The 23,638-nt window shown below is 48.2% G+C and overlaps 11 protein-coding genes across 11 annotated transcripts; 7 read left to right on the top strand and 4 right to left on the bottom strand.

The window, feature by feature from the left end:
• Positions 1-537: 537 nt before the first annotated feature.
• LY89DRAFT_777733 (uncharacterized protein) lies at positions 538-1,572 on the top strand (the record flags this gene model as incomplete). The annotated part of the gene is made up of 4 exons (XM_018222159.1): positions 538-583; positions 642-652; positions 1,340-1,372; positions 1,428-1,572. The coding sequence occupies 4 exons, from the start codon at positions 538-540 to the stop codon at positions 1,551-1,553; spliced, it is 216 nt and encodes a 71-aa protein (XP_018077031.1). The 3' UTR covers positions 1,554-1,572.
• Positions 1,573-4,368: 2,796 nt separating this feature from the next.
• Positions 4,369-6,626, top strand: LY89DRAFT_607426 (MFS general substrate transporter). The gene is made up of 7 exons (XM_018210459.1): positions 4,369-4,699; positions 4,756-4,800; positions 4,851-4,987; positions 5,122-5,193; positions 5,252-5,321; positions 5,370-5,588; positions 5,683-6,626. The coding sequence occupies exons 1-7, from the start codon at positions 4,526-4,528 to the stop codon at positions 6,511-6,513; spliced, it is 1,548 nt and encodes a 515-aa protein (XP_018077030.1). The 5' UTR covers positions 4,369-4,525; the 3' UTR covers positions 6,514-6,626.
• A 394-nt stretch (positions 6,627-7,020) lies between these two features.
• LY89DRAFT_714417 (FAD/NAD(P)-binding domain-containing protein) lies at positions 7,021-9,759 on the top strand. The gene is made up of 5 exons (XM_018218129.1): positions 7,021-7,239; positions 7,303-8,054; positions 8,101-8,424; positions 8,545-9,499; positions 9,559-9,759. Exons 1-5 carry the CDS (start codon positions 7,170-7,172, stop codon positions 9,708-9,710), a joined length of 2,253 nt encoding a protein of 750 aa, XP_018077029.1. The 5' UTR covers positions 7,021-7,169; the 3' UTR covers positions 9,711-9,759.
• Positions 9,760-10,095: 336 nt separating this feature from the next.
• Positions 10,096-11,394, top strand: LY89DRAFT_728792 (uncharacterized protein; the record flags this gene model as incomplete). The annotated part of the gene is made up of 1 exon (XM_018219307.1): positions 10,096-11,394. The coding sequence occupies one exon, from the start codon at positions 10,096-10,098 to the stop codon at positions 11,392-11,394; it is 1,299 nt and encodes a 432-aa protein (XP_018077028.1).
• Positions 11,395-12,278: 884 nt separating this feature from the next.
• On the bottom strand, positions 12,279-13,333 carry LY89DRAFT_307337 (uncharacterized protein). The gene has a single exon (XM_018206608.1). It carries the CDS (start codon positions 13,096-13,098, stop codon positions 12,400-12,402), a length of 699 nt encoding a protein of 232 aa, XP_018077027.1. The 5' UTR covers positions 13,099-13,333; the 3' UTR covers positions 12,279-12,399.
• Positions 13,334-13,555: 222 nt separating this feature from the next.
• Positions 13,556-14,437, top strand: LY89DRAFT_664468 (uncharacterized protein; the record flags this gene model as incomplete). The annotated part of the gene is made up of 3 exons (XM_018212773.1): positions 13,556-14,065; positions 14,151-14,292; positions 14,346-14,437. 3 exons carry the CDS (start codon positions 13,556-13,558, stop codon positions 14,435-14,437), a joined length of 744 nt encoding a protein of 247 aa, XP_018077026.1.
• Positions 14,438-14,581: 144 nt separating this feature from the next.
• LY89DRAFT_664467 (uncharacterized protein) lies at positions 14,582-15,027 on the bottom strand (the record flags this gene model as incomplete). Its single annotated transcript, XM_018212772.1, has 2 exons — positions 14,582-14,959; positions 15,016-15,027. 2 exons carry the CDS (start codon positions 15,025-15,027, stop codon positions 14,582-14,584), a joined length of 390 nt encoding a protein of 129 aa, XP_018077025.1.
• A 665-nt stretch (positions 15,028-15,692) lies between these two features.
• On the top strand, positions 15,693-17,173 carry LY89DRAFT_636878 (uncharacterized protein). The gene is made up of 3 exons (XM_018211505.1): positions 15,693-16,242; positions 16,287-17,005; positions 17,062-17,173. The coding sequence occupies exons 1-2, from the start codon at positions 15,888-15,890 to the stop codon at positions 16,988-16,990; spliced, it is 1,059 nt and encodes a 352-aa protein (XP_018077024.1). The 5' UTR covers positions 15,693-15,887; the 3' UTR covers positions 16,991-17,005; positions 17,062-17,173.
• Positions 17,174-17,740: 567 nt separating this feature from the next.
• LY89DRAFT_728787 (uncharacterized protein) lies at positions 17,741-18,622 on the top strand (the record flags this gene model as incomplete). The annotated part of the gene is made up of 1 exon (XM_018219306.1): positions 17,741-18,622. The coding sequence occupies one exon, from the start codon at positions 17,741-17,743 to the stop codon at positions 18,620-18,622; it is 882 nt and encodes a 293-aa protein (XP_018077023.1).
• Positions 18,623-18,795: 173 nt separating this feature from the next.
• Positions 18,796-21,425, bottom strand: LY89DRAFT_728786 (uncharacterized protein; the record flags this gene model as incomplete). Its single annotated transcript, XM_018219305.1, has 3 exons — positions 18,796-19,814; positions 19,880-20,915; positions 20,973-21,425. 3 exons carry the CDS (start codon positions 21,423-21,425, stop codon positions 18,796-18,798), a joined length of 2,508 nt encoding a protein of 835 aa, XP_018077022.1.
• Positions 21,426-21,835: 410 nt separating this feature from the next.
• On the bottom strand, positions 21,836-23,334 carry LY89DRAFT_680780 (putative cytochrome c1, heme protein, mitochondrial). The gene is made up of 4 exons (XM_018214139.1): positions 23,213-23,334; positions 22,950-23,104; positions 22,811-22,873; positions 21,836-22,759 (listed from the first exon to the last, which is right to left on the bottom strand). The coding sequence occupies exons 2-4, from the start codon at positions 23,048-23,050 to the stop codon at positions 22,078-22,080; spliced, it is 846 nt and encodes a 281-aa protein (XP_018077021.1). The 5' UTR covers positions 23,051-23,104; positions 23,213-23,334; the 3' UTR covers positions 21,836-22,077.
• Between the last annotated feature and the right edge of the window lie 304 nt (positions 23,335-23,638).

Here is a 23,638-nt window from a genome sequence, read left to right as displayed (position 1 = left end):
ACCATCAGGTAAGACACCGGTATTCTTTTTGTTCTGCTGTTTGGCTCTTTCTGCTTTCATGCCTGTCGTTCTGCAAGTTTGTAATGAGTACTTGGTGGCGGCGCTACTCCCTCGCGTTCCTCTGTGGACATAAGTACGTCTCTCATGGATCATTCGGTGATCGCAAACCCTCCTACTTTGGTTGGGGAGAGTGTCTCCACATGAACGGTTCCTCTGTAGGACATAAGCACGGCTCTCATGGATCATTCGGTGATCGCAAACCCTCCTACTTTGGTTGGGGAGAGTGTCTCCTATATGAATCGTCGAGTTGACTTGACAGATGAATGTTTTGTTCATGTTTGGGTCCTTAGTTGGACGGCAGATGGACCTGATGGCACGCGCTATATACTGTCAGGGAGCGTTAGGAGCTTGCCGTGTACTGCTCGGTGAAAACCGGAACATGTTCAACTCAGTTCATGATGCTGGGCAGAAATCCATTCAGGAGTGTCTTACTCAGTTGGCCAACCCCAACTGACAGAACCCAGGTCCGAATTCACGATGGCTGGTCACGGTCATAGTTTTAGGAAACCCCCTCGCAAATTCAGTAAGTCATCTCCCTCCTCCTCTCTTCTCATCATTTGCTAACATCGATGTGTGAGCAGGAGGTCCCATGGTAGGTTCAGTTCCATTCCGAATCCATTTGTCTTGGCTTCTGCATTGCATCTCTTCCTTCTTGTTACTGATTGCATTTTACTGTCACTTCATACCTTGCTGTCGCTTCACATCGTCTTGTTGCTTCACATCTCGCAATTGCTTGTCACCTTGCTATCGCTTCACACCTTGCTATCGCTTCATATCGCCTTGTTGCTTCACATCTTGCAATTGCTTAATATCTTGCTGTCACTTCACACCTTGCTGTCGCCTCACACCTTGCTAACACTTTGCACATTGCTGACACTTTGCATATTGCTGTTACTTCACATCCTCTTGTTGCTTCACACCTTGGAATTGTTTGATACCTTGCTGTCACTTCGCACTTTCCTGCCACCCGCTGCTTGTTATTATTGTGCACAATTGCTAGACTATGTCTATCTTGGTTATGACATTCTTTTCGTTTCATGATAGCAAACGCACAGTATGCTAATGTACGTATATATAGACAGAAGAAGAGACAAACACCACCCTACTCGCGTACTCGTCTTCCCCCCCCCGGCTCCCCCCTCCCCGGCTCCCCTCGCTCGCGCCCCGGCTCTCCCTGCCCGTTCCCCGGCGGTCCCTGTCCGTTTTACTCTGTCCAATCCCTCTGTAAGTTTTCTCCATGGGTTGGGACATTGACACACGTCCTGACTACTTTTGCTAGCTTCGGCTGGCGTCAACTTTGGTTGCAGAAACTGTAAGTACTCTCCTTTCCCTGGTCATTCTGATGTGTTCACTAACATCACTTATAGGGAACAAAGTTGATCAGAGAGACGGGCTCTGAAATGCGGTCAATGTTCGTGTTGGCGGTGGTTCGTATTTTGGCGGTAGTCTTGGTCGGCTTGGTTGGTGTTGTTGTCATTGCTAAGTGTCTGTAAAAGCTTGGGTGGCTCTGGGAAAATGAAAATTCGTCTTCAGTTCGCACTTTATCTTCTTCAAAAAACCGTGATACTAAAATGTCCCAAAAGCAATCTCAACTCGCTCCGAGGCACCTGACAAAACAGCACCAAGCAAACCATCCAAAAAAAAAAAAAAAAAAAAAAATCAGACAATTTGTTTCGACTCCACAATCACCTCGGACATTCTCGTAAAGAAAATTGTCGATGAGTTTGGTGCCCGCTGTTCCTCTTCTCAAGTAGAAAGTCTCTTGTAGACTCCTTCTACCCCTGACAGCAGGCGCGCAGAGTGTGAGAGAGGTCGAATGAAGGCGCCTCGGGTGACAAGCTGAAAGCGGAAAGTTGAAACCGAAGATCTGGGGCCCTGAAAGGTTAAGTTGAATACCCTTCCGGGTCCCTTGTAGGGGCTCTACTTTTCGTAGGTGGTGAAAGTAGAGGGTTTAAAGTAGAGGGTTTAAAGTAGAGGGTTTAAAGTAGAGAGTTAAACAGGGTAGAGTGAGTAAAGGGCTGGCGTGAGAATACAAAGCTGGAGTGAGGTTATAGAGCTGGAGCGAGTAAAGGGTTGGAGGTAAGGATACAGAGCTAGAGTGAGAGTATAGAGCTAGAGTGTAAACAGCATTTGAAATATGACCCCCCGCTTCAATCTTTGGAGAGTTTATACTAAAGGGACACGCCCTAGAGTTTGGGTTCAAAGCTAAAGTACTGAGAGCCTTGAAAGTGATTCAAAGTCGAATTCATGCGACAGACAAAAATAATATTTTATAGAGGAATCGATCCTTATCCTGCGGAACAACGTTGATACAGCTCGCCTACTACCCTACCACACCTACCCCCCACCCACTCCCATCTCCCACCTTCAAAGGATAGAAAAGAGGGCAAGGACGGATTATAATACGAAGAACTTCACTTCCAAATTAAGGCTCAGAGGGAAGGAAGCAAGCTTCTCTCATAGGTACCAGTGCTTTTGAGGTTCATTATCTTTGTTTGGCAAATCGGTGGAGGAGAAGAAGAGGAGGCTATTGGGGGCAGATAAAGAGACGTTTTAGAAAGGGAAGGAGTGCAGAAGAGAGTGGGCTATTGATATTGAGAGTGAAGTTGGAATAAAAAGTTAACGCATTGTCTACCTACCGACATGGTATTACTTCAACTTTTGTTGCACATCGCTTCAATTGCCAAAAGGTGGTCCTGACTTTAGCTACCAATATTTCTAGACTTTTGCTCGAGGATTTTCGAGCAGAGGGTCTCTTACTAGAGAGAATTGATTGAAAGTTAGTATTTGGGACAAGAGTGTTCTCAACCACGGCCTGACTTTAGCTTAAGGTGTTGCGATTTCAATGTTTAGGTTTAGTTAGAGTGTATGTGCTTGGGAGAATGTCCTAGCAGAGGATGGCACTTTGCACTTAGATAATGCTGAATGAGGATCATACCTCAGAAAGGATCCTGGTGGGCCACGTTCTGATGTGGCATGCTTACCAAGGATTCTCACTTCACTGGAAGGATCAGAGACTCAGTTGGTAGGTGAGTTGAATTGTTGATCATGAAATTACATGTTTTGAACCAATTCTCCCACGGATGCCTGGACTCTTGATGGCCATACATTTTGAGCAGAACAATAAAATCAAAATGTACGTTTACATGTACTGAAAATAAGCTCAAAATAAGCTCCCACTGAGAAAGAGATAAGACGTTGGACAATTGGGACTGCCCTCTCGGCTGTGGCTTGCCGCTGGACGACTCGAATTGCTGGCTCAACACAATGTGGCAGTTTGATGCGAGTGAGGCCAAAAAGAGAAATTGTCCCTGATCTTGTATTACCACACTGGCGAAGCATCTCCCCCAAAGGTATTGTTGGCAGGCTTGCACGATGGTTCTGAGATCCTGCAATTGGCTTGAATGTTTTCGTAGAACCATACTGAACGGTGAAGCGGTACACGAGTACGAGCAGTTCCCGTACAAGAGTGACACTTGTACTCGGAGTAACGGTGCCTCGTGGCAATTGATCACGGAAGGAACCCTGGCAAGATCCAATAAACGGTGAGAAGAGAAGAGAAGAGAAGAGAAGACCTCAAGAATGAAAGCATTGTGCTATACTAGAACTAGTGCTGACTGATGGGTTCAGCCCTTTTGCCTCGGGCCATTGGGTGGACATGGGTCCGAGCTTCCAACAAACTCCCTCCGATTGACCGGCTCGTGTCTGGAAATTAAGCTTATTCTTCCTGCCTGCGATGGCTGGAACAAAGCTCTTCTCTTCGTATCAGACCATCTTCCACAACATTTGGGCTGCTGACTAAGAGATTCGGCAGACAATTGGTAGTGACTCCCCTACTACCAGTACCAGCATGCACACGCCGAAGGTGTACCGAGGCTAAGCATATGTTTTGGTGTCCCCACGTTGAGCTCGCCCCTGTAGCTCCCCGCCATGTCCCGCCCGGATTGATGGAGAACCCCATTACCATTATCATTATCTTGAAGACGCAGCTATCCAGACAGAAGGGATGCTGTCGGGTCTCACTCGGGAATAAATTCCAAAAGGAGACATTGAAGAGCTGGTAGAAGCATGTGTCCCCCCAGCAATGTCATGGCTTCCGCTGTAAGTAAATGATTATTGGTAGCTGCCGGTCATCATGATGCGGGGTCGTTAGTGATCCCTGTCTTACCCCATGTGAGACTGTGTAGCCCTTCGAATGAGATTCTTCAGCGGGACTAGGAGGAGCGGATTAATGATAGCCAGACGCTGCAAAATAAAGATCCAGCTCCCTCCAACGAGAAATGGTTTGCATCATTTGACAGCGCGCGTGCATGGGGGAAAGCTGCTTCCGATTGCTGATCCTTCCCCATACAGTCACTACTTATCGAGGTCCTTCTTTAAATTCAATCCCGCTCCCTTGTTTTTCCACCTCGTCACCATCTCGCAACCACAACCACAACCACAACCTCGAACCCGACACCGAAAAATGGAGAACGAGAAGCCCATCATGAACGAGGTCGATAACAGCTCGAACGAGAAGGTCGTCGCGCTAAATCATCTCGAAAGCAACGGAAATGCGCCCATCAGCCAGAAGGATCCAGGTGGTTTTACGATTCCCGATCCTGACGCCCATCTCAGCGCCGAAGAGAAAGCTGCCATTGTAAGCTTTCCAAGACGGGATCCCTTTCTCGGCGCTCCGCTGATGGTTTTCTGCAGGACAAGAAGCTTGTTCGAAAGCTGGACTGGACCTTGATTCCTATTGTAAGTATTCTTCACTACGTTCTGCCGCTCAATACTGATCGTATACCGAGCTTTGCATTCTGTATCTCCTCGCCTTCCTCGACCGAACCAATATTGGCAATGCAAAGATCGATGGATTGCAAAAGTCCCTTCACGGCATGACGACCGGCCAATACAATGCGACGTTGTCGATTTTCTTCGTCTCCTAGTGAGTCCGATACCCGGAGGAGTTCCAATATGACGGGAGTCTGCATGAGCTTTATTCTAGCCTCATGTTTCCTCCCGTTTCTTGGGATATCTCCAATATTGATTCGCAAACAATGCATACTGACTTGGATGCAGTGCCGTCTTCGAGCCTCTCACCAACATTCTCCTCAAACGTCTCCGCCCTTCGGTCTTTATTCCGATCATTATGTGCGTTCCACCGGTTCCACCGGCCATGCAATACATTTCATCTGCTGATTTACAATAGGGTGATTTGGGGAATATGCATGACGTTTATGGGTTTCGTCTACAATTGGTCGGGCCTGATGGCTGCTCGTGTAAGTCACCTATATCGATAAATATTTGCAGACACTGAGTTGTGAAAGTGGTTCCTAGGTATGGCTGAAGCAGGTCTCTTCCCTGGTATCAACTATTATCTCTCGTGTTGGTACAAGAGATCAGAGTTTGGTATTCGTGCTGCCATATTCTTCTCGGCCGCTGCTGTATCTGGCTCGTTTGGTGGTCTTCTTGCCGCTGCCATCGAGAAGATGAACGGTCTTGGAGGACGTCCAGGTTGGGCTTGGATCTTCATTTTGGAGGGTATTGTACGTCAAACTTCTTCTCCTTTTCACTTCTAACTTTTCTGATCACTCTCGTAAACCGGAACTTGAAATATGCTAATCATAGTATTTCACGTAGGTCACCGTCCTTTTCGGGATCAGTGCCATCTGGTTGGTTCACGACTTTCCCGATGATGCAAAGTTCCTCTCAGAGCAAGACCGTGAACGAGTTATCCGCCGCTTGAAGCTTGACCAACAATCCTCTGCCGAACATGAAGAATTCAAAATGAAGTACGTTTGGATGTCCTTGAAGGATTACAAGATGTGGCTTGGAATGATCATCTACATGGGCTGTGATATGCCGCTCTATGCATTCTCGCTCTTTCTGCCCAGCATCATCAACGAACTTGGATATTCCAGTACAAAGGCTCAACTCTTGACGGTGCCACCTTATGCTGCTGCCGCCATCTTGACCATCGTTATTGGATATATTGCAGATAGGACAAAGCAACGAGGTCTCTGCAATATCCTCGTCTCTTTCCTCGGAATCGCAGGGTTCGCTATGCTCCTCGGCTCCCAGAAAGCTGGAGTAAAATACGCCGGAACTTTCCTCGGAGCACTCGGTATCTATCCTTGCATTGCGAACACGATTTCTTGGGTTGCCAACAACATCGAAGGTGTCTACAAGCGTGGAGTCGTTCTAGGTTTCGTGATTGGTTGGGGCAACTTGAATGGTATCGTCAGCAGCAACATCTATTACAAGAGTCCCAAGTACACTGTTGGTCACGCCGTAGTCATGGCTTACATGATTGTTTGCCTGCTTGGTGGGAGCGTAGTTCTTCGGATTCTCTTGGCAAGAGAGAACAAGCTTAGGAAGGCTGGAAAGCGAGATCATTGGGTTGAAGGGTTGAGTGACCATCATGTTGAGGCATTGGGGGATATGCGTCCAGATTTCTATTACACTTTGTAAAGATCTTCTGGGACGTTTGCGTTGCGATTGTGATGAATCATAAATAGACGTCTATAGTAGCTTCTTTGCTGATAGTATGATACCCAGGGTAGTTGCTTTCGCTCAACAGAGAGTAGATACTTAATGGATTACTTTGCACCTATTCTGGGATCCTAGATGATTTGCTCAGTTGTTTCAATATCATCGGAACTCTGCATACTCTTCCAAGCTGAATTCCAAGGTGATAGCCATCCTCCCTTCAGGTTGCCACCTTCACGTGACTAGAACCGCCTTTCGAATCCTTCACATTCATCTTGAGAATTGAGGTGACAAAAACATCTACGCAATTACACACTTTCCATAAAAATACAGAGTCTCAGTTCTCTTCAAAGCACGACTGACCACAACTTGACGTCTCCGCATGATCACAAAGGAGTCTCTTGATCAAAAGCCCTCGCTTATCTTAAACCCACCCCCTAGAACCTCACCTCAGCCTCTCTAGATCTTCCCGCATACATACTGATCCATCCATGCAAGTAAGAATTTCGGTCTCCATCTCTCGCTGATAAATACATACATCCATCTTCTATCCCTCATTTTTCGAACCTTCCTTTCTTTACTTCTCTCCACCTTTGACCTCAGATGAGGACCTCATTCCCCCATCGGCGAGTTTTTACATGCTAAGACTCGCACTTCGAACCCTCACAACAACCAAAATGACCCCCCTCAAAACCGTCGCAATAATAGGCACGTCCCTCCCTCCCTCTCTCCCTCCTCCATTTCTCATCCTATCTCTAACATCTCCCACAGGAGCCGGACCCTCAGGCCTCATCGCAGCAGCCAAACTCGCACCAACGCACCACGTGACGCTCTTCGAAAAATCGCCCCGCATAGGCGGCCTCTGGCCGCTTTCTCCTGACCAAAATGAGGGAGGTGTGAGTCCGGAGATGCAAACGAATCAGAGTCGGCATACGGTGGCGTTTTCGGATTTCTCGTGGGGGGAGGGGAAGAGCGAGTTTCCGCGGGCGTGGGAGGTGGGCGGGTATTTGAAGGCGTATGGGGAGAGGTATCTGGGGGAGGGGACGGATGTTAGGTTTGGGGCTGAGGTGAGTAGGGTGAGCAAGAGGGGTGAAAAGTGGGGGGTTGTGGTTAAAGGGGAGAGAAGCGAGGAAGAGAGGGAGTTTGATTTTTTGGTTGTGGGGACGGGGTTTTTTGGTCGGGAGAAGATTCCTGATGCCTTGAAGGGAGAGAAGATCAGTGTGCCGGTGTGGCATAGTTCGAAAGTCAGGGATGTCAAGGATTTTCTGACGGATGGAGGGAAGAGGGATTTGAAGGGTGTGAAAGGACGGAATATCGTGGTTGTAGGAGGGCAGATGAGTGGTGTTGAGACGGCGGCTGCGGTTGCGTTGCAGATTTCTTCGTTGACGAATAGTCCTGGTGATGAGGCCGAGGCGAGGGAGTGGGGTGCTTGGACGGTTACTCATGTGGTGGGGAAACCGGTTTGGGTTATGCCGTTGTTTTTCCCTCGGGATCCGGTGGGAGAGGATGGGGAGGGTGTTAAGGTGAGTTTTTCCCCTGGGGATAAAGGATGTGGTTGATGAGGAATAGAAGAATAATTCGTCCCCGGAATTCTTGCCGCTGGATTTAGTTAATTATAATCTGGGCTGGAGACCACCGGGACCGATTCAGAATACGTCGGGACATATTTCTGTTGAGGGTGCGCAAATGGTTCATGGGTTCATGAATACGTATATTGGGACGGATCAGACGGAATACGGTGTTCCTGTCCTGAATATGACGGGCAATGCTGTGAGGAATGAACCGCCGATGTTGGCTTGTAGTGATTACTACACTGAATTTGTGAGGGCAGGGAAGATTAAGGTTGTGGAGGGGAGGATGAAGTCTATTTCCAGCGAGGGGACGAGTATGGAGGTGAGTCTTGTCAGAATGAAGGATTCGCTATATGGACATTCGGTGTTGACCGTTTCTTGGGAATTGTTTTCTGCTTAGTTTCTAATCATAGAAGGGAAATTATGCTAATAAGAAGCACAGGTCGAAAGCTCATCTGGAAAAGTTGAAGAAATCTCCGAGATTGCTGCTGTCATATCGGCAACAGGCTTCGATGCTTCTTCATCACTCAGCTTCCTACCAGAAGAGCTATTACAACAACTCCAATTCGATCCCAACGACGACGGCTTCCCATTGGCACTCAATGTCCACACTGTCGTGAATCGCTCAATCCCCTCTCTAGGTTTCGTTGGCTTCTACAGAAGTCCATACTGGGGAGTAATGGAAATGCAAGCACGATACCTCGCCAAACTATGGAGCGGCGACGCCAAAGCACAACAAGCATTAGCTGACGACAAAACCATGGACACAATGCTCAAACTCAGAAACAATCCTCGAAGAGCGCAGTTCCCCATGGGCGATTATGCCTATCTCATGGAATCCTTCGCCGAAATCCTAGACATCAAGCGAACCGAGCCCGAAAACTCGACTGGACGCTCAGGAATCGTTCTTCCTCCCCGCTATCTCCCCTCCACTACCTCACCCGCTCAAGTTCAAGAAGCAGAAAACGAGCTCTCGATCATTGACCGCATTTTCACCGCCTCTTCCACAGCAGGGAAATTCGTAGCCCGAGCCACCTTCCGCGCCCTGCAAGGGACATGGCACCTCGACCGCACAATCTCATCTCAACTCCCCACCTTCCCATCCGGCACGCTCTCCGGCACAGCATCTTTCCTGCCCCGTTTCCCTACAAGTAAAGAGGCGGATATGGAGTACCTCTATTTCGAGGAAGGCGACTTCCGACCCAGCTGGGGCGGCACCATGACTGCGAAACGGAGCTATATCTATCATTACCAGGAGAAGAGTGATGCGATGGACGTCTGGTTCGCGAAAGGTGATGGCAAGACGAGCGATTATTTTTTTCATCGACTTGAGTTTTTGGTTGAGGGGAGGGAGAGGGAGTTGGGGGAGCCGTGGAGGGCGAGGAGTTCGCATTTATGTGAGTTTTTTTTTGGAGGGGGAAACGGGAGAGGATGAGTGCTAATGAATGGGATACAGGTATAGAGGATTTGTATAATGTGGAGTATGAGTTCTATTTTAGGGGGACGGTGGTTGAGAGGTGGACGTCGAGGTATAATGTTAAAGGGCCGAAGAAGGACTATGTGATTGAGAATTTGTATACGAGACCGGTGAGGGCAGTGGGCATGTAGAGGTAGAGTTGTGGGTGTTGGCGTTTCGAGTCATAGAATAGAGGTCGTTGTGTTAGTTATTTTGGGTGCTGTTGTCAGTGGAGCTGAGTAGCTTCCGCGTTATGCTTCAAAATTTGTATGCAGTGACTAGTGGGCGAAGGGTTCTACGTGGGATTCAGCGCCAAGTGGTACTGAACAAGTCTCCCAACTTTTTGATCATATTATTGTGCAGTAGGTGTTGAGTCCTGGCCACTTCCCTATTGAGTCACAGATATTCGTGAATCCCATCTGGCCTAATTGCTATTGAAAACAGTATATTGCTTCGACAGCACTGTATTACAAAACCAAACAAGCAAACATCTTTGCAAAAAACAACACTCTTTATTACACATCTTTTACCACAACCATGAAACCCACATCCCTGCTCTCTCTCCTGGCGTGCATCCACCTCTCAACATCTCTATCAATACCCCACTCCTCTTCACTGGAAAAGAGACAAAACAACCCAACCTGCGCCCACAAATCCCCAGCGCAACCCTTCCCCTGCTCCTGGAAAGCCACCCCAAATGACCCCTGGACCTCATACCACGACAGCGCAACATTACTCGCCGCTCAAACAAGCTCCATCGCATCCCTCAACCCCCCTCACCGTTCACCAGCTCTAAGCACCACTGCCCCAGAAAACGAGCAGAGGTCGCAAGCCGTACTAAGCAACAAAGAAGCGCAACTCTGGTGCGGCCTCCCAGGCCTCTGGACCTACCCCTGTCCCTGGACCGAGAACTTACCCCCTCGTCTCGTTACTCCCTATGTATTCTGCAAGTGGATCGTCTCAACCCCAGGGGTCGTTATCGGGGAACCTATTGCATGGCTAAAGAAACGATTCTTAAGCCAAACCGAAGTTTCGAGATCCAGGAAAAGGAATGATTGCGGTTGGAAAGGAAAGCCGATGTGTCCTACTACTAATGTCACAGCAGCTTCGGCCGGTGTGAGGTCTGTTTCGATACCGCGGTTTTTTGGGTTGGGGAGCTTAGCTGTTCATCTCCTCTTGGCAGGAAGAGGTCCTGGTGTTGCGGCGGTGGCTATTCCAAGTGTCGATAAATACCGTCGAGGAGGCGGGGGATTGGAGATTGCTACACCGACTAATATTTCGTCTCCATCAACGATCGATGAGAAAGCAGCCCTGCAGTCGTGTGAATATGACGGCTATACCGGACAACAATCCTGTCCCCTCATCCCCACATCCGCAGCAGGGCGTTCGCTGGAAGTCCCAAGAATCTTTAGCTTCTCAGCTCTACTGATTCATGCTATGGCTGGGACGATCGTCTCTGCTATTCCCATAACGGGGCCGATGGCGTTCACGGAGAGTTTGGCGGCGCCGAGTTTTGAGTTGGTGAGGGAGTCTGTTGGGTGGTTGGTGGGTTTGCTGCCGGGCTTTGGTTCTGATTGTGGGGAGAAGGAGGTGGGTTTTGAAGTGGTGAAGCTGGCGGAGGAGATAGGTGTTGATTATGAGGAGTATCGGAGGGAGAGAGTTGAGGAGTATGAGCTTCGCAAGCGGGAGGTGCGGGAAGTTAAGATTAGGGATGGGTGTGAGAACGATGAAGCGGATGATGGGTATTGCATGCGGGCGGAGGCTGGACGGAGAGAGGTGCGGTGGGCGTTTATGGGTGTTTTGGGTTTAGCAGGTGTCTTTGCTGTTCTTTTGTAAATGCGTGGGTGTTTCGGGAGGCGAGTGTGGTATTTTTATGGAGTTGAGGGTGATAAGATAGATACTGCGGTGATGTTAACATATTGCAATGAATCTTGGATTTGTAAGAGAGATGCATTGGTGCGATGATGGTGGAAAAGAAGGCGCGGCGTGAGCCCCATCATGACCTATCAATCAATATGACCGACCAAGTGCAGGACTTCTTTGTGGTAGCACAATTCTACATCCTCAAGAACAATTGCAAGCAAACAGAAATACACTCATACTCAAGTCCAACCTCCAAAGCCGTAAAATAAACATTTTCCTTACCGATGTGGAGCTAAAGTGCGGCCGAGTAATACTCATATAGATTTAAATAAGCAAAATTTCGTCGCCCTGTAGGTACCAGAAGCGACCGACCTGGCTTAGGTGGGACCCAGACATTGCAAAATGGTTGGGCAAATGAAAGCGCAAAATTGTGGTACAGGCGGCGGCGTTAAAAGATCACCTGGGCCCGAGTAGTTAACGACGTCTACACGCGCCATATCGCGAGTCCGGTGGACACACGACAAAGAGATTAAGACAATCGACACCGGGTCTAACTCTTTTGCTTCTGGCTACTATGAAGCTGTGGAGCTGCGAGATGTCTCTTTGTTCCTTTGCCTGTTCCTTTGCCTTTTTACTTCGTGGATTTTGGCGAGCTTCGGTTGAATGTCTCGCTTGTTGCAAAGGGGCAACCAGGCAAAGGGAATGGGAAACTTGAGAGGAATTCGTATTAGGCACATAGGCTTCAGATATGGTAAAGATGTATCGCAGAACCAAATTGCATTCCGACGTGAATGCCAACCAGAATCGTAGACTTCAACGTAAGAGCAAGAACAAAAGAAAAAGAAGTTGACTAAACGACAACGATGCAGATTACTGACGCGACAAGTAGTAAAGACTCTGCGTACTCTTTATCCTAATTTACTTCACCAACGATACACAAAAATACAAATGGCAAATCATTGCCAAAGCTCCCCGCTCTTAATCCTCGCTTACCGTCGATGCCTTTACACTCCCCCACACCTTCTTCGTGTGCATGGCAATGACCACAATCTCAGGAATAGACCACTCTGGGTGCTTCCTAACAGTCTCGCTGAGTGTCCGCTGATATAAAGCCATAAGCCGATCAGCTTCCGAGTCCTCCTCCCAGACAAGAATAGTCAGTTCCCGCAGGCTGGTGAACAGACGGATCTCATCCCAAATGAACAGCCTTCTCCCGTATCGGTCTTCATCGATGTCGACAATCATCCGTTGAATCTTTTCGGCGTCTCTCACTCCGTAGTCGGCACCGAGGAACATATCGAGTAGGTAATTGCCGGGCCGGTTGAACGATGCCTGTAGCAGAACATCCAGATCTGAGAAACCTCTGCCTGGGCCGCCGAAGTAAATGGTGTCATTGCCGAAGTCGATGTAGTTCTTTCCCTGTTTCAAAGGAACTCCAAGGGATCGTTGATAAAGTTTGAGAGCTTCCTTCCGAGATTCATGGCAGACGTGAAGGAGGGAGGGAATTGGGTCCGAGGTTCTCCATTCTATAGTTGAGGGAAGAAGCCTCCCATAGAAGCTTTTGTACTGTATCTCATGACCAACACCGAGAATGCGAGGGCCTGGCACTGAGAATTGCCATATCTTGAGGCGAAGTTCGAAAGGGAGCTCAGGGAAGAGGGTGAATGAAGCCGCCATATCTTCGCCAGGTTTCAGTGACTGAGGGGAAAGTATTTACTGAGATTTGTGGGATGTTCCAATATTTATATGGGATGGCTGTCTTAATAGATATCAGACTGATTAGTCTCGCAGGGATATCGTCGATCTGATCTGTGAGGAGTAAGGTCCAGGCGGTGAGTGCTTCGATACTTTCGGTCACGGTCACCGAATTTGGTTAGCGTGGCATGGCAAAAAGTTCTTCTTTGACGCGTGCCCTAGACATCATGACTTCTCGAAAATCAGAGCAAAGTACCGTACGACCCAACAACATACACGATCCAGCCGCATGTACAAACAGCAGCATACAAAACCGAGCATCACTACCATACTCAGCACAGGAGCGATTCGAAACTTCCGAGTGCATAACTGCACAACCCAGCGGCAGGGATTTCTTCTTTAGTAGCCTGCGGCCTACTTATCTCAGCATTCTGCCACAATGCCTCGTCAAACCTTGATGGCCAACCGACCTCAGACATTTACAGTATTCCCAAAACTTCCCGCGGAAATTCGCCGTCTGATATTCGAGGCAATGTGCAAGCCTCGAACGATAGAAGTCTTGTACGAAGGCTATGAGGTGATCGACGCCCGAGGCTTCTACACTTATGCTCCGTCCCCACCAGCTTTGGATATTTGTCGAGAATCACGAAACACTGTTATTAGTCGATATCCTCTGTGCTTTGGATCAGTCTTCTTCCCTGCCACCGTACGATTTAACTTCGAACTGGATACCCTTTTCCTCGACGAGCATTTCCGTGAGGATCTTCCACATCTAGTCAGTACTTTCAAGGACGCGGAATTCAACGGTCTTCGATATCTCGCTCTTAGCGACTACTATCTCGTCCCCTATACGGACTCCGACCTGAGATTGGATGAAAATCTGCAGAGGACATTGGAGGCTCTCAAATCGTTAAAAGAACTTCTGCTCGTTTTCGACGTAGAAAGAATGGTACATGTACAGCTTGGCTGCAGGGGGATGGAACACGTTGCGGCGGAGGAACACAGATTGATACTTCATAACCTTTTCCCCCCAGAACTCTGTGCCATTCCATGCCCTACACTCCCGAATATGGAGGAGTTGTTTTCGGACGGAAGAGGCGGCAAAGCTTGGGATGGGCCTTACCGCCTGGTGTATGGCTGGAAGCAATGTGAAGACTGGCCGGAATATCTATCTAGGTACTTGGAATACAGGAACTCGTGCCAAACATGCTCTATGTATCCGAGCACAGATTCGGATGACAGTGACAACACGGATTCTTCGGAAGTGGAACAGGACTTTTTGGAACATCTCTCGGGCAATGACACAGAAAGTGTGAATTGATTGAGACGCCAATGGACGTTTCTGATGGTACTATCAAAATATAGTGTGGATTTCCCCAAAATTACTTTTGAGTATGTTAAACATTGTCTTAGCTACAATGTCTCGAACCAAATTTTAACAATTCATGCACCCCAGATGTTAGACTCAAAGTTTTGACTTTCCACCTTTCCCTGCCGCGCCTTTATCCTGATCCGTCGGCCTTGAGTCTGCTGTTTCCGCCTTCAAGCTAACAGGATCGCCCAGCTGACTTGGATTCTCCTCCAATTTCTGCATCGCCTTTTGTCTCAGAGTTTGATGTCCTCCCTTTCCCTTCCCGTCCGTGTCCCCTTCTGTGGGCGCTGGTGCTGTGCTCTTGAGATTCTCCTTGACGGATGACGAAGACTGAGAGGAGGATGAGGCTCCGCGGTCTTGGTTGGTGGGTGAGCTATCTGCGGTTTCTGATTTGAGAGAGATGGGATCTCCGAGTTGTGATGGGTTATTCTTGTTCGTCTCGAGAGCACTTTCGCGAAGAGTTTTCTTGCCCTTGAAGATATGTCAGTCTCTTGATTTGAAATACAGAATTTGATGTTGGAACAAACCTGGGGAGGCATCCTTATGTGGGGCAGTTATGGACTTTTTCTTGATCAAATGCAATTGAAATATTTTCTACAAACGATTCTTTGAGATGGGACTACAGAACGAATTTTAAATCAAGGCAAGAATATGAAGTATCTAAAGAGCAAATGTCTACGTATATAAACTCGCATACATCGTGACTGTAAATATCGATGACGCGGTGGAAGTAATTGAGCATCACCGAGGCATGACGAAAAGGGGATAGATTCTTCGACCCCTCTATAAGCGAGGGGACTAGAAAAGGGGCCCGCTTCAGCATCACATGAAACTGTGTGGTCTGCTAAGTCTAGCAAGTAAAGGTTCGAACCAGGAGAAGGAAATCTGTAAGTCAGCAATACGCGTTAATGGCTGACCCGAGCAGATGCTTGGTCTAATGGTACCTGAGCAGGGGTTTTCATGTGCCTGCTTCAGAAAGCTCCAATGGAGAAGCATTGTGGCATCAAAATGAAAACCCTAGAAAACCAAATCTTCTCAAGTATTCTCCTCTAGGATGATAATAGAGATTGCACGCAAAGGTACGGCCATCTGCGAATACGTCTTCAGAATTCAGGTGTCCGCGAGCTTTCGCTTGGCAGCAGCCGAGGCTTGATTCAAGACATCTTCCGACATCTGTTGTCAGAACTTTTATCACACCACTTCACAAGCTTTTTCTTTAGCGACCAACACAAACTGCTTGCACTCATGAGCCATCAGAATGGGTTGATATATTCTCCCAAACTGCGAGCTGATGTGTCAGGTGATCCTGCCATGATGGACAGACCTGGTGGACCTTCAAATATGGCCACCGTTCCTCGACTTGGAGATACGGCTCATCATTGAGCTACAATTCAACAAAATGGTTAGCTTGAAAGATATTAAGAAGTCAAACGCCTCCCTACAGGACCTTCCGCCCGGTCTTGTCGCAGTCTTTGTTGGAGCTACTTCTGGCATTGGTCTTGGAACCCTAGAAGCACTAGCCAAGAATGCCAATGGCCCAAGGGCATACATCATCACTAGGTCAAAAGCCAATGCGACGCCTATCATTGATAATCTCAAACTTTTGAATCCAATGGCAACATTCATGCCCATCGAAGGGCAATTCTCATTCATCAAAGACGTTGATTCAATGAGTGAGGAGATCAAGAGATTTGAGACCCATATCGACATTCTATGCATCAGTCCAGGGTATCTGGGACTTGGTGGACGACATGGTAAGCTAATCTAATAAGGAAACAACTGCTCTGACAAGCTGTAGATACACCAGAAGGAATGGACACAGACTCTGCACTCCAGTTCTATTCCAGACAGCGTTTGATAATGAATCTTCTGCCTCTGCTTGAGCGAAGCTCTTCTCCCCGTGTGATTTCCGTCTTTGCCCCAGGATTCGAAGGCCCCATCGACAAAGACGATCTTGAGTGTCGCAAACACTTCGACAACATCAAAGCTTGTCGTGCTGCTTCCACGATGACCGATCTCATGTTCGAGGAACTCGCAAAGGAGCGTCCGACAGTCAGTTTCATTCATTCTTACCCCGGCCAAGTCGGAGGTCGTCTTATGGATCATGCTCTTGCTTCAGCTTCTGGACTTCTTTGGCTTCCAGCGCAGATCTCGAGATATACTGTTTTGCCAGTCTACACTCATCTCATGTGTATCACTCCAGAGGAAGCTGGGCAACGAACACTCTTTCTAGGTACAAGCACCAGGTTCCCGCCTACTACGGATCATGGTATCACAGGAAAGGTCGATGGGTTTGTGGAGCGCCCGAACGGCGTCGGGGTTGCAAGATCAACTGTGATGAAAGACGGACAGGGTAACGGCGTCTACAGAGTCAACTGGAATGCTGAGATTGTGAAGGATAGTAAACTAATCGATCAATATCGTGAGGAGGGCTATGGTAAGATGGTGTATGACCATACCACGAACGTGTTTGAGAGGTCTTTGTCGGGAAATGCTAATTGATCTCCGGGATACCTTGTTGGTTCCCTGAAATTCCATACTGCTGCTTTGGACATATTTGCTAACGTGGATAGGCAACACCAAATTGTCTTCTGAGCCGCTCAGTGATTCCGCTTCCTTGGATTTTGAACTGGAGCTTGATGAAATTCGACTCGGGTGTTAATGTTATTCCTTAACTGTCTCCCGTCATATGAACTATCGGAAAAGCTGTCTGTATTCATAGTCAAGTATTTGAATCCGTTTTTGCTGCTTTTCACTTCTCACTCGAGCTTGTTTCGTTTCCTTGCAATTTTAAGACGCCCGCTGCGAACCAATCACGTGTGAAACACTCTGATACCCTTCCTTGAAGCTAGTATTTTAGATCAAAGAAGGTTCGAACTCTTCTCTTTCTTCAAGCATCGTACACAAGGCAAGTGTCGTCATATTTATATGTTTAGGGCTCTTTGCTTGCCTCTTCGAAACCTATGTTTCACCTCCGCATATTCGTGCATAATCTGGACCTGGATGCCTTGCTTATCCATGCTAGGCGGGTGGAATCTTTCATTAATTTCTTTATTCACAGTATCTGGAAGCTACCTGTTGTGGTCTTGAAACTTGCCTACAGTTTATCAGAAGCCATAAGAACAGCAGAAATATAATATCTCCAAAATCCTGTTTCCTACAGAATATTCCTTGAACCCGTTCTTATCACAATTCCCACATTCTCATCTTCGAGCAGGTTTACATCTGAAAACCTGCGGAAATCATTACAGCATGCCTGTCGATCCGCAAAGTTTTAGGCTTTCGTTCCTCGTGGGCGACCTCCTCAGAGACGGATCCGAGGACGAGCCCTTGCCAAAGCTTACACTCGAAGAGAGAGACCAAATCCGACAACAGCTCTCGGCGCTCAAGACCAGGAGAGAACTCTCAGGCGAATTGTCAAATGACCAAAGTCTGCGTATAAATCGCATTCTGAACAAGCAGATGGAGCGTCTCAACGACTGCAAGAACGCCGAGACTACCCTCAGCTCGCTTCCCGAACATCCACGGATCGAACCGATGATCTTTCATGCTTCCTCGGAGCAGGAGGAAAAGATTGTTGTAAATGAGAAGGAAGCGCCATCAGACTCGGGTTCGATTTACGAAGATGCGTCAGAGATTTCGGAGAATTCGGTCAACGACGACATTTCCAATGCCGCTTCACACCCCCTCCCACCAAGCCCCGCGGATCCCGTTCTCGAGCTACTCGAGCAGGCATGTGCTGTCCTTCGCGAGCGACCAGATGTCCAAGAGCCATCTGAGAAACTCATCGCTTTAGATCCACCCACCGTGAAGGCTACCGATACGAAAGTCTCCAAGACTTCCAGGGATACTTTGGCAGAGCCTCTGAACGATGATCGAGTAACGCAGGTCAGAGGAAGCTGGAAGGTGTTTGAGATTACACTCTGGAGGTTATTCTTCGTCGTTTGGTGTCTTTGGGAGATTTCGGACGTGGTTGAAGCAAGGATTTCTGGTTTGGTGTTTCTGTTTCATGGGGTTCGTGGACTTGCTGGATCAATTCTGGGTTCTTTCTTGAGACTTTTTGATGGAGTCGTTGCAGCTTATCTGGGTTCGAGCAGGAATTTCTCGACTCCACAAGCGGGGAGTGGATTGTAATACGGTGCTAGTTGTATACCGGAAGACTGAAAGTCAAGGGTTGTAAATGTTGGCTTGCTTTTGGGGCAAAGGATCGGGGTTTTTTGGGTGGCAATTAGTCGTCTTGCAGTAAGAGAGCCAATAGGACTTCACTGAACATTGGTATTCAGTATTGAACAAGATCCTACTTTATTCTACATGCCCTCGCCATCAATGATCCTCATACCACCCTCATCATCCCAAGCAATTCGGCCATCCATTGCAGCTCGCATCAGCGTCGGACTAGCAACTTCCTTCTCACCTGTAAAAGGATCCCATTCGAATCCCTCCTTTAACCACATCCATCTCAGATATGCTCTCAGCTCTTTATCTTCTGGCACAACACGCATCCATTCCGGCTGAAACCCATCTTCCGTACCCTCCCCATTCCAGCTATCTGCCACGCCTCGTAAGTTATCTCTGCAGAAGATGCGCCAAGAGTCAAGAGCATATGGGCCAGATGTCATGTGCCCGATTTCCCAAGCATGCCGTTCATCGTCGTCGTCTATTATCTCGTCTTTCTTCACATCTCGTGCAGATTCTGGATCAGGATATCCACGGACCGGGTACCGTCTGCCTTTCGTAGGTGGGTTATCGAGCCATATCTGGGCATACATCTTGTACGTCTCGGCACGCTGATTCTGGAGTCCTAGATGTCGGATGATTGGCACGATATCATCTTTCTTTGCGTTGGCAAGAGCTTCGGGAGTCGGGTACTGCTCCATAAGTTCAAAGAATACAGGTATTGCGTGCTTTCCATGGGTACGAATCAAGAACGTTACCGCGATCAGAAGCCGGAAAGGATCATGAGCCAGCTTCTCTTGGATTAGGCCGAAGTGAGGTGCGGACAGAGGCGAAAAGGGAATGCATGAAACGTTCTTCTTGCTTGGTGAACTCTTTTCAATCGTCTCTGGAAAGAAAGGCGATTTGACGGGCTGTCTCTTTTTCTTCTCGGGCGAGGATGTCTTCGCGGGTCGTTTCTTCTCCTTCTCATGCTGCTGGGACGAGGACAATTTGACGGGCTGTTCTTCCTTCTCCTCAAGCTGCTGAGATGAGATGTCGACGGAACGTTTTAAGAATCTCCCATGAGCATCTCGTAGTTGAGGCTTTTTGGCCTTGGAATCTTCGACATGATCATAATGTACATCGGAACTCGGAACATCGTCCAGGACCGCTTTATCACTCGTGAAGTCCTGGTCTTCTACGAGTGACTCGATTTTTTTGCTTCTTCGTCGTTACGTGATCTCTTCCTATGTTTCTTCTTCTTTGCTGGCGGCTCTGCATCCTCGTCGTCAATGCTGGTGGGATTGTTAGACTTTGAAGGAGATTCCTTGGCTGCTTCCCGAGTTTCTTCCTTTTGGGACACTTCGACGTCTTTGGGATTGCTGGATTTTGCCTGTTTAGGTTTTGATGCTTCTTGAATATCTTCCATTTCAGGCTCCTCAATTTCTTCCGGATTGCTGGACTTGGAAAGACGATTCTGGTTTTTCTCTCTCTTCCGCTTCTTGGACTTCGACTTGGCACTCGCGTTCTCCTCAACCGTCTTCTCAACAATGGGGCCAGCTTCCTTCACAGCCTTCTGTGCTTCTTCCATCGTCTTTCTGACTGCCTCAGGTATGCGATGGGAGCCTGAGTAGACCGCTTTGAAGTGATTCGAGACCGAGCCATTCATCTTAGCTTTTTTAGCTTTATCTTTCTTGCTACCAGGCGTTGTTACGAATTCAACAGGAGCTAAGGGACCGATCGTGGTATCGTGTTCGATTTCTTTACCGCTGCGGAGGACGACTTTCGGGTTTCCTATCAATGCTATTCGTGGTATACCCGAAGGCTCCTTTCGGGGTGGTTTTGGGACACGAACTTTCTTAGGCGTCTTTACCACTATCGTCTTGACCACTATCTTCTTCGGCTTTGGCTTGGATACTTGGCGGCGCTCATTGATCGGAAGTTCACCAGCTAACTCAAGTTGCCGCTGAAGCTTCTTCGCAGCTATCTTCTTAGCTTTCTTGGCATCCCTTCTTCGTTTCTTGTATTCCTCCTCCGTAATTTCGCCCGCCAATTTCTTCGCCAACAGATCGGTGCCGACGTGTGGTCCTGTGCCATTCGATTTGCTGGGTGCAGTACCATTCGGAACTTGCTTGACATCCTCCTCTTCGTCGTGGGTGGATATGGAATCGGCAATTTCCACCTTCATCTGGTTTATGCCGTTGTCTTCCTCCTCCTCATCCTCACTCAGAGGTCGCGGTTGGCTCGAAGGCGGGGCATCGTAATCTGGTCCCTGTGAAGCACACGTTAGATCCGATTCCCTTCTTTGCGCTTCATCGCTATGACTTACCAGATCTTGGCTCTTGTCCTGACTTGTGTCTGCAGTAGAACTTGGGATCTCCGCCTTTCCAATCTTCCCACCATTGATACTCTTTCTCTTTTGACCCTTGACTTTCTTCTTAGCAGGCAAAGCCTTCTCTCCTTCAGACTTGACTTCGCCAGGACCGTCCGATTTTCTCCTCCCATTTTTCACCTTCTTCTTGACAGGTAAAACCTCGTCTCCTCCAAGATCGTCATCGCCAGAACCCTCGGACTTTCTCTTCCTGCTCTTCGCCTTCTTCCCAGTTGGTAGAGCTTCCTCTCTTTCAGCTTCGGCGTCACCAGGGCTCTCCTTTTTCCTCTTCTCACTCTTCCCCTTCTTCTTTACAGGCAAAACATCTTCCCTCCCATCTCCCTCATCCTCAGAACTCCTCGCATCATTACTGCTATCCCGATCCCTCCACACTCTCTCCTCTCGCGCCATATCAGCAGCGAACACGCTCTGTTCGCGCGAGTTCTCTTCTGCGAGATTGGATGGATGCAGTAATTCCCAGGCCGCGAAGGAGGATATATCTGATAGGATTGATGTCTGCGATGAGGCAGGGGACATCAATTCGCTCTCGAGGATTCGCGTGGTTGTTGTGGAAAAGTTGGGAGCCTTGGTGGGGAAATTATTTTGTTTGGCTGGAGAGCTTTCAATATTTTTTTTTTCTTAGCGAAAGCTTGCTTATCGATTGGAGATTGAGACATCCAACTCAAACAACCCGGGGCCAATTGAGAGGAGCTTTTAAGTAAGCTTGTGGCTTTTGTGCTGTTGATTAGAACGAGCATCGAATAATGAAATGATGACAGTGGGAGACAGAAACTTCTTCAATCCTAATTTCAGCTAAAGCTCTTTACAATTCATAGTAAAGCTCCTTGAGCTTCAACACGGAAGAAGTATTCTACATTGCCTTCACGGTTCGGTTGAGACATAATTGGTTCAAGTATTGGCACAAACGCACGTCTAAGATCTAGCATGCCTCCAATGAAGCATCCCCCTTCATCTCGTCCACTTTGTACAAAGTAATAGTAGCACAATTCTTCCCCCGCTTGCTCCCATCTCAGAAACAAATGAAAGGCCCCGTCATCAGCATTTAGTGTCCATTAGGTCCAGTTCCACCCATCTTTGGCGGGCTGTACGCAATCTTCCTTGTCTTGATCGGAGACCACTTGTATCGTTTGACCCAGATGCTCAATGCAGTCAGTAGGGAGGTGATAACCAAGACCTTCATGCCCATCTTCTTTCTCTGGTCCATCTCTGGCTCCGCAGACCAGTTCAAGAACTCAACCACATCCTTTGCCATTTGTGATGATGAAGCGGGGGTTCCGTCTTCGTACTCAACGAGATCGTTGTAGAGGACACGGGCCATAGCAATTCCGGTACCAGGGAAGTATGGGTTGAAGTTAAGACCATCTGCGAGTTTAACTCCTGGGGGAGGCTCCTCGGGGTATCCAGTCAACAAGCTGAAAATGTAATCACAGCCTCCGTGGCGGGCCTTGACCATCAAGCTCAAATCTGGGGGCAGAGCTCCGTTGTTGGCAGCACGAGCAGCCTCGTCGTTCTTGTAGGGGTTTGGAAGGTAATCGGAGAGCTTTCCGGGTCGCTTCTCAATTTCGCCCTCATCGTTTGGCTCTGTGTCGTACTCGTTCTCTTCTGCCATCGCCTTGGCTTCGTCGACAGTGTGAGTAACACCGACCAAGGATCGGTATGGGATTCGGGACAGGGAGTGGCAGGATGAGCAGACTTCGCGGTAGACCTGGAAACCTCGACGAAGACTACAAGATTGTCAGTATATAAGACCCTGATCCAGTGCAACGATTCCTTACGCTTGGTGGTCAAATGTTTTTGTCCATGCTACATGCTCCCAAGGGTACTTTGTTGGATGAAGACTGTCCAGAATCAGCTTTTGCCCTTTCGTTATTCGGTATTCATCCCAACGTCTGAACCACCACATTAATGACCTACCCTTCTTCAGCCGGTGTCATGGCATGCAGTTCTGTGCCGTAAAGATGGTAATACCAAGCCATTGATCCAATGGCAACAGTAGTAGCAGCTGATCCGGCCATGTTCAATCGGAAAGGAGAGGCAGCTTCGGTGGAGGAGCTCGTGGAAGCGGCCCGCTGTATTGTCCACAGTCAGCACTCAATGCTTCTTCTATATTCATTTCCTAGCCCTTTGAGATATCTTCCATCTCATCTCGCTGCCTCGAAGACTGGTGTTGATCGTACCTTTGATGTGTTAACCGCGCCATTCCGAACAGCTCCGACCGCGCGCGTCGAGCGCAGGCAGGATCTAGCCAACATCTTGAGCGCAATATGCCTCAGCTGGAGATCACTTCACAGAGGAAGAAACGACTCAATTGAGTGGTGGGATGTGAGTTTGAGGGAGTGAGAGGCAATCGGAAGACTCGTTCGAGGTCGAATTCGGGCGAGCTTTTTTCGGCTAACCTTGACTGGCTTACCTTTGGCGATGTATGATTGGGCCGGAGCAAATACACCAAATCGTGGTGGTCTCACGTGAGGAGCACTACGAAGAACAAGAATTCAAGCTCTTGGAACCGGTTTGGAAGGAAATTGATATATGATTCTACTAGAACGTTGTGCCTTGCTGCAAAACAAAAGATTGAAGTTGGGTGTGACAATGCACCATATCCT

Source organism: Mollisia scopiformis (assembly GCF_001500285.1).
Source record: "Mollisia scopiformis unplaced genomic scaffold LY89scaffold_3, whole genome shotgun sequence".
In the NCBI taxonomy this organism is placed as follows: domain Eukaryota; kingdom Fungi; phylum Ascomycota; class Leotiomycetes; order Helotiales; family Mollisiaceae; genus Mollisia; species Mollisia scopiformis.
Note: the sequence above shows the minus strand (reverse complement) of the source record. Positions and strands in the feature narration are given on the sequence as shown.

Excerpts from the sequence above, each read along its gene's own strand:
- LY89DRAFT_607426 (XM_018210459.1), top strand. The coding sequence starts at position 4,526 with ATGGAGAACGAGAAGCCCATCATGAACGAGGTCGATAACAGCTCGAAC. Across the intron at positions 4,801-4,850 it reads ACTGGACCTTGATTCCTATT|CTTTGCATTCTGTATCTCCT; the intron begins GTAAGTATTCTT and ends TCGTATACCGAG. Across the intron at positions 5,322-5,369 it reads CGGGCCTGATGGCTGCTCGT|TGGTTCCTAGGTATGGCTGA; the intron begins GTAAGTCACCTA and ends GAGTTGTGAAAG.
- LY89DRAFT_714417 (XM_018218129.1), top strand. The coding sequence starts at position 7,170 with ATGCTAAGACTCGCACTTCGAACCCTCACAACAACCAAAATGACCCCC. Across the intron at positions 8,425-8,544 it reads GCGAGGGGACGAGTATGGAG|GTCGAAAGCTCATCTGGAAA; the intron begins GTGAGTCTTGTC and ends TAAGAAGCACAG. Across the intron at positions 9,500-9,558 it reads GGCGAGGAGTTCGCATTTAT|GTATAGAGGATTTGTATAAT; the intron begins GTGAGTTTTTTT and ends AATGGGATACAG.
- LY89DRAFT_307337 (XM_018206608.1), bottom strand. The coding sequence starts at position 13,098 with ATGGCGGCTTCATTCACCCTCTTCCCTGAGCTCCCTTTCGAACTTCGC.
- LY89DRAFT_636878 (XM_018211505.1), top strand. The coding sequence starts at position 15,888 with ATGGTTAGCTTGAAAGATATTAAGAAGTCAAACGCCTCCCTACAGGAC. Across the intron at positions 16,243-16,286 it reads GGGACTTGGTGGACGACATG|ATACACCAGAAGGAATGGAC; the intron begins GTAAGCTAATCT and ends GACAAGCTGTAG.
- LY89DRAFT_680780 (XM_018214139.1), bottom strand. The coding sequence starts at position 23,050 with ATGGCCGGATCAGCTGCTACTACTGTTGCCATTGGATCAATGGCTTGG. Across the intron at positions 22,874-22,949 it reads ATGACACCGGCTGAAGAAGG|TCTTCATCCAACAAAGTACC; the intron begins GTAGGTCATTAA and ends GATTCTGGACAG. Across the intron at positions 22,760-22,810 it reads AAAACATTTGACCACCAAGC|TCTTCGTCGAGGTTTCCAGG; the intron begins GTAAGGAATCGT and ends ACAATCTTGTAG.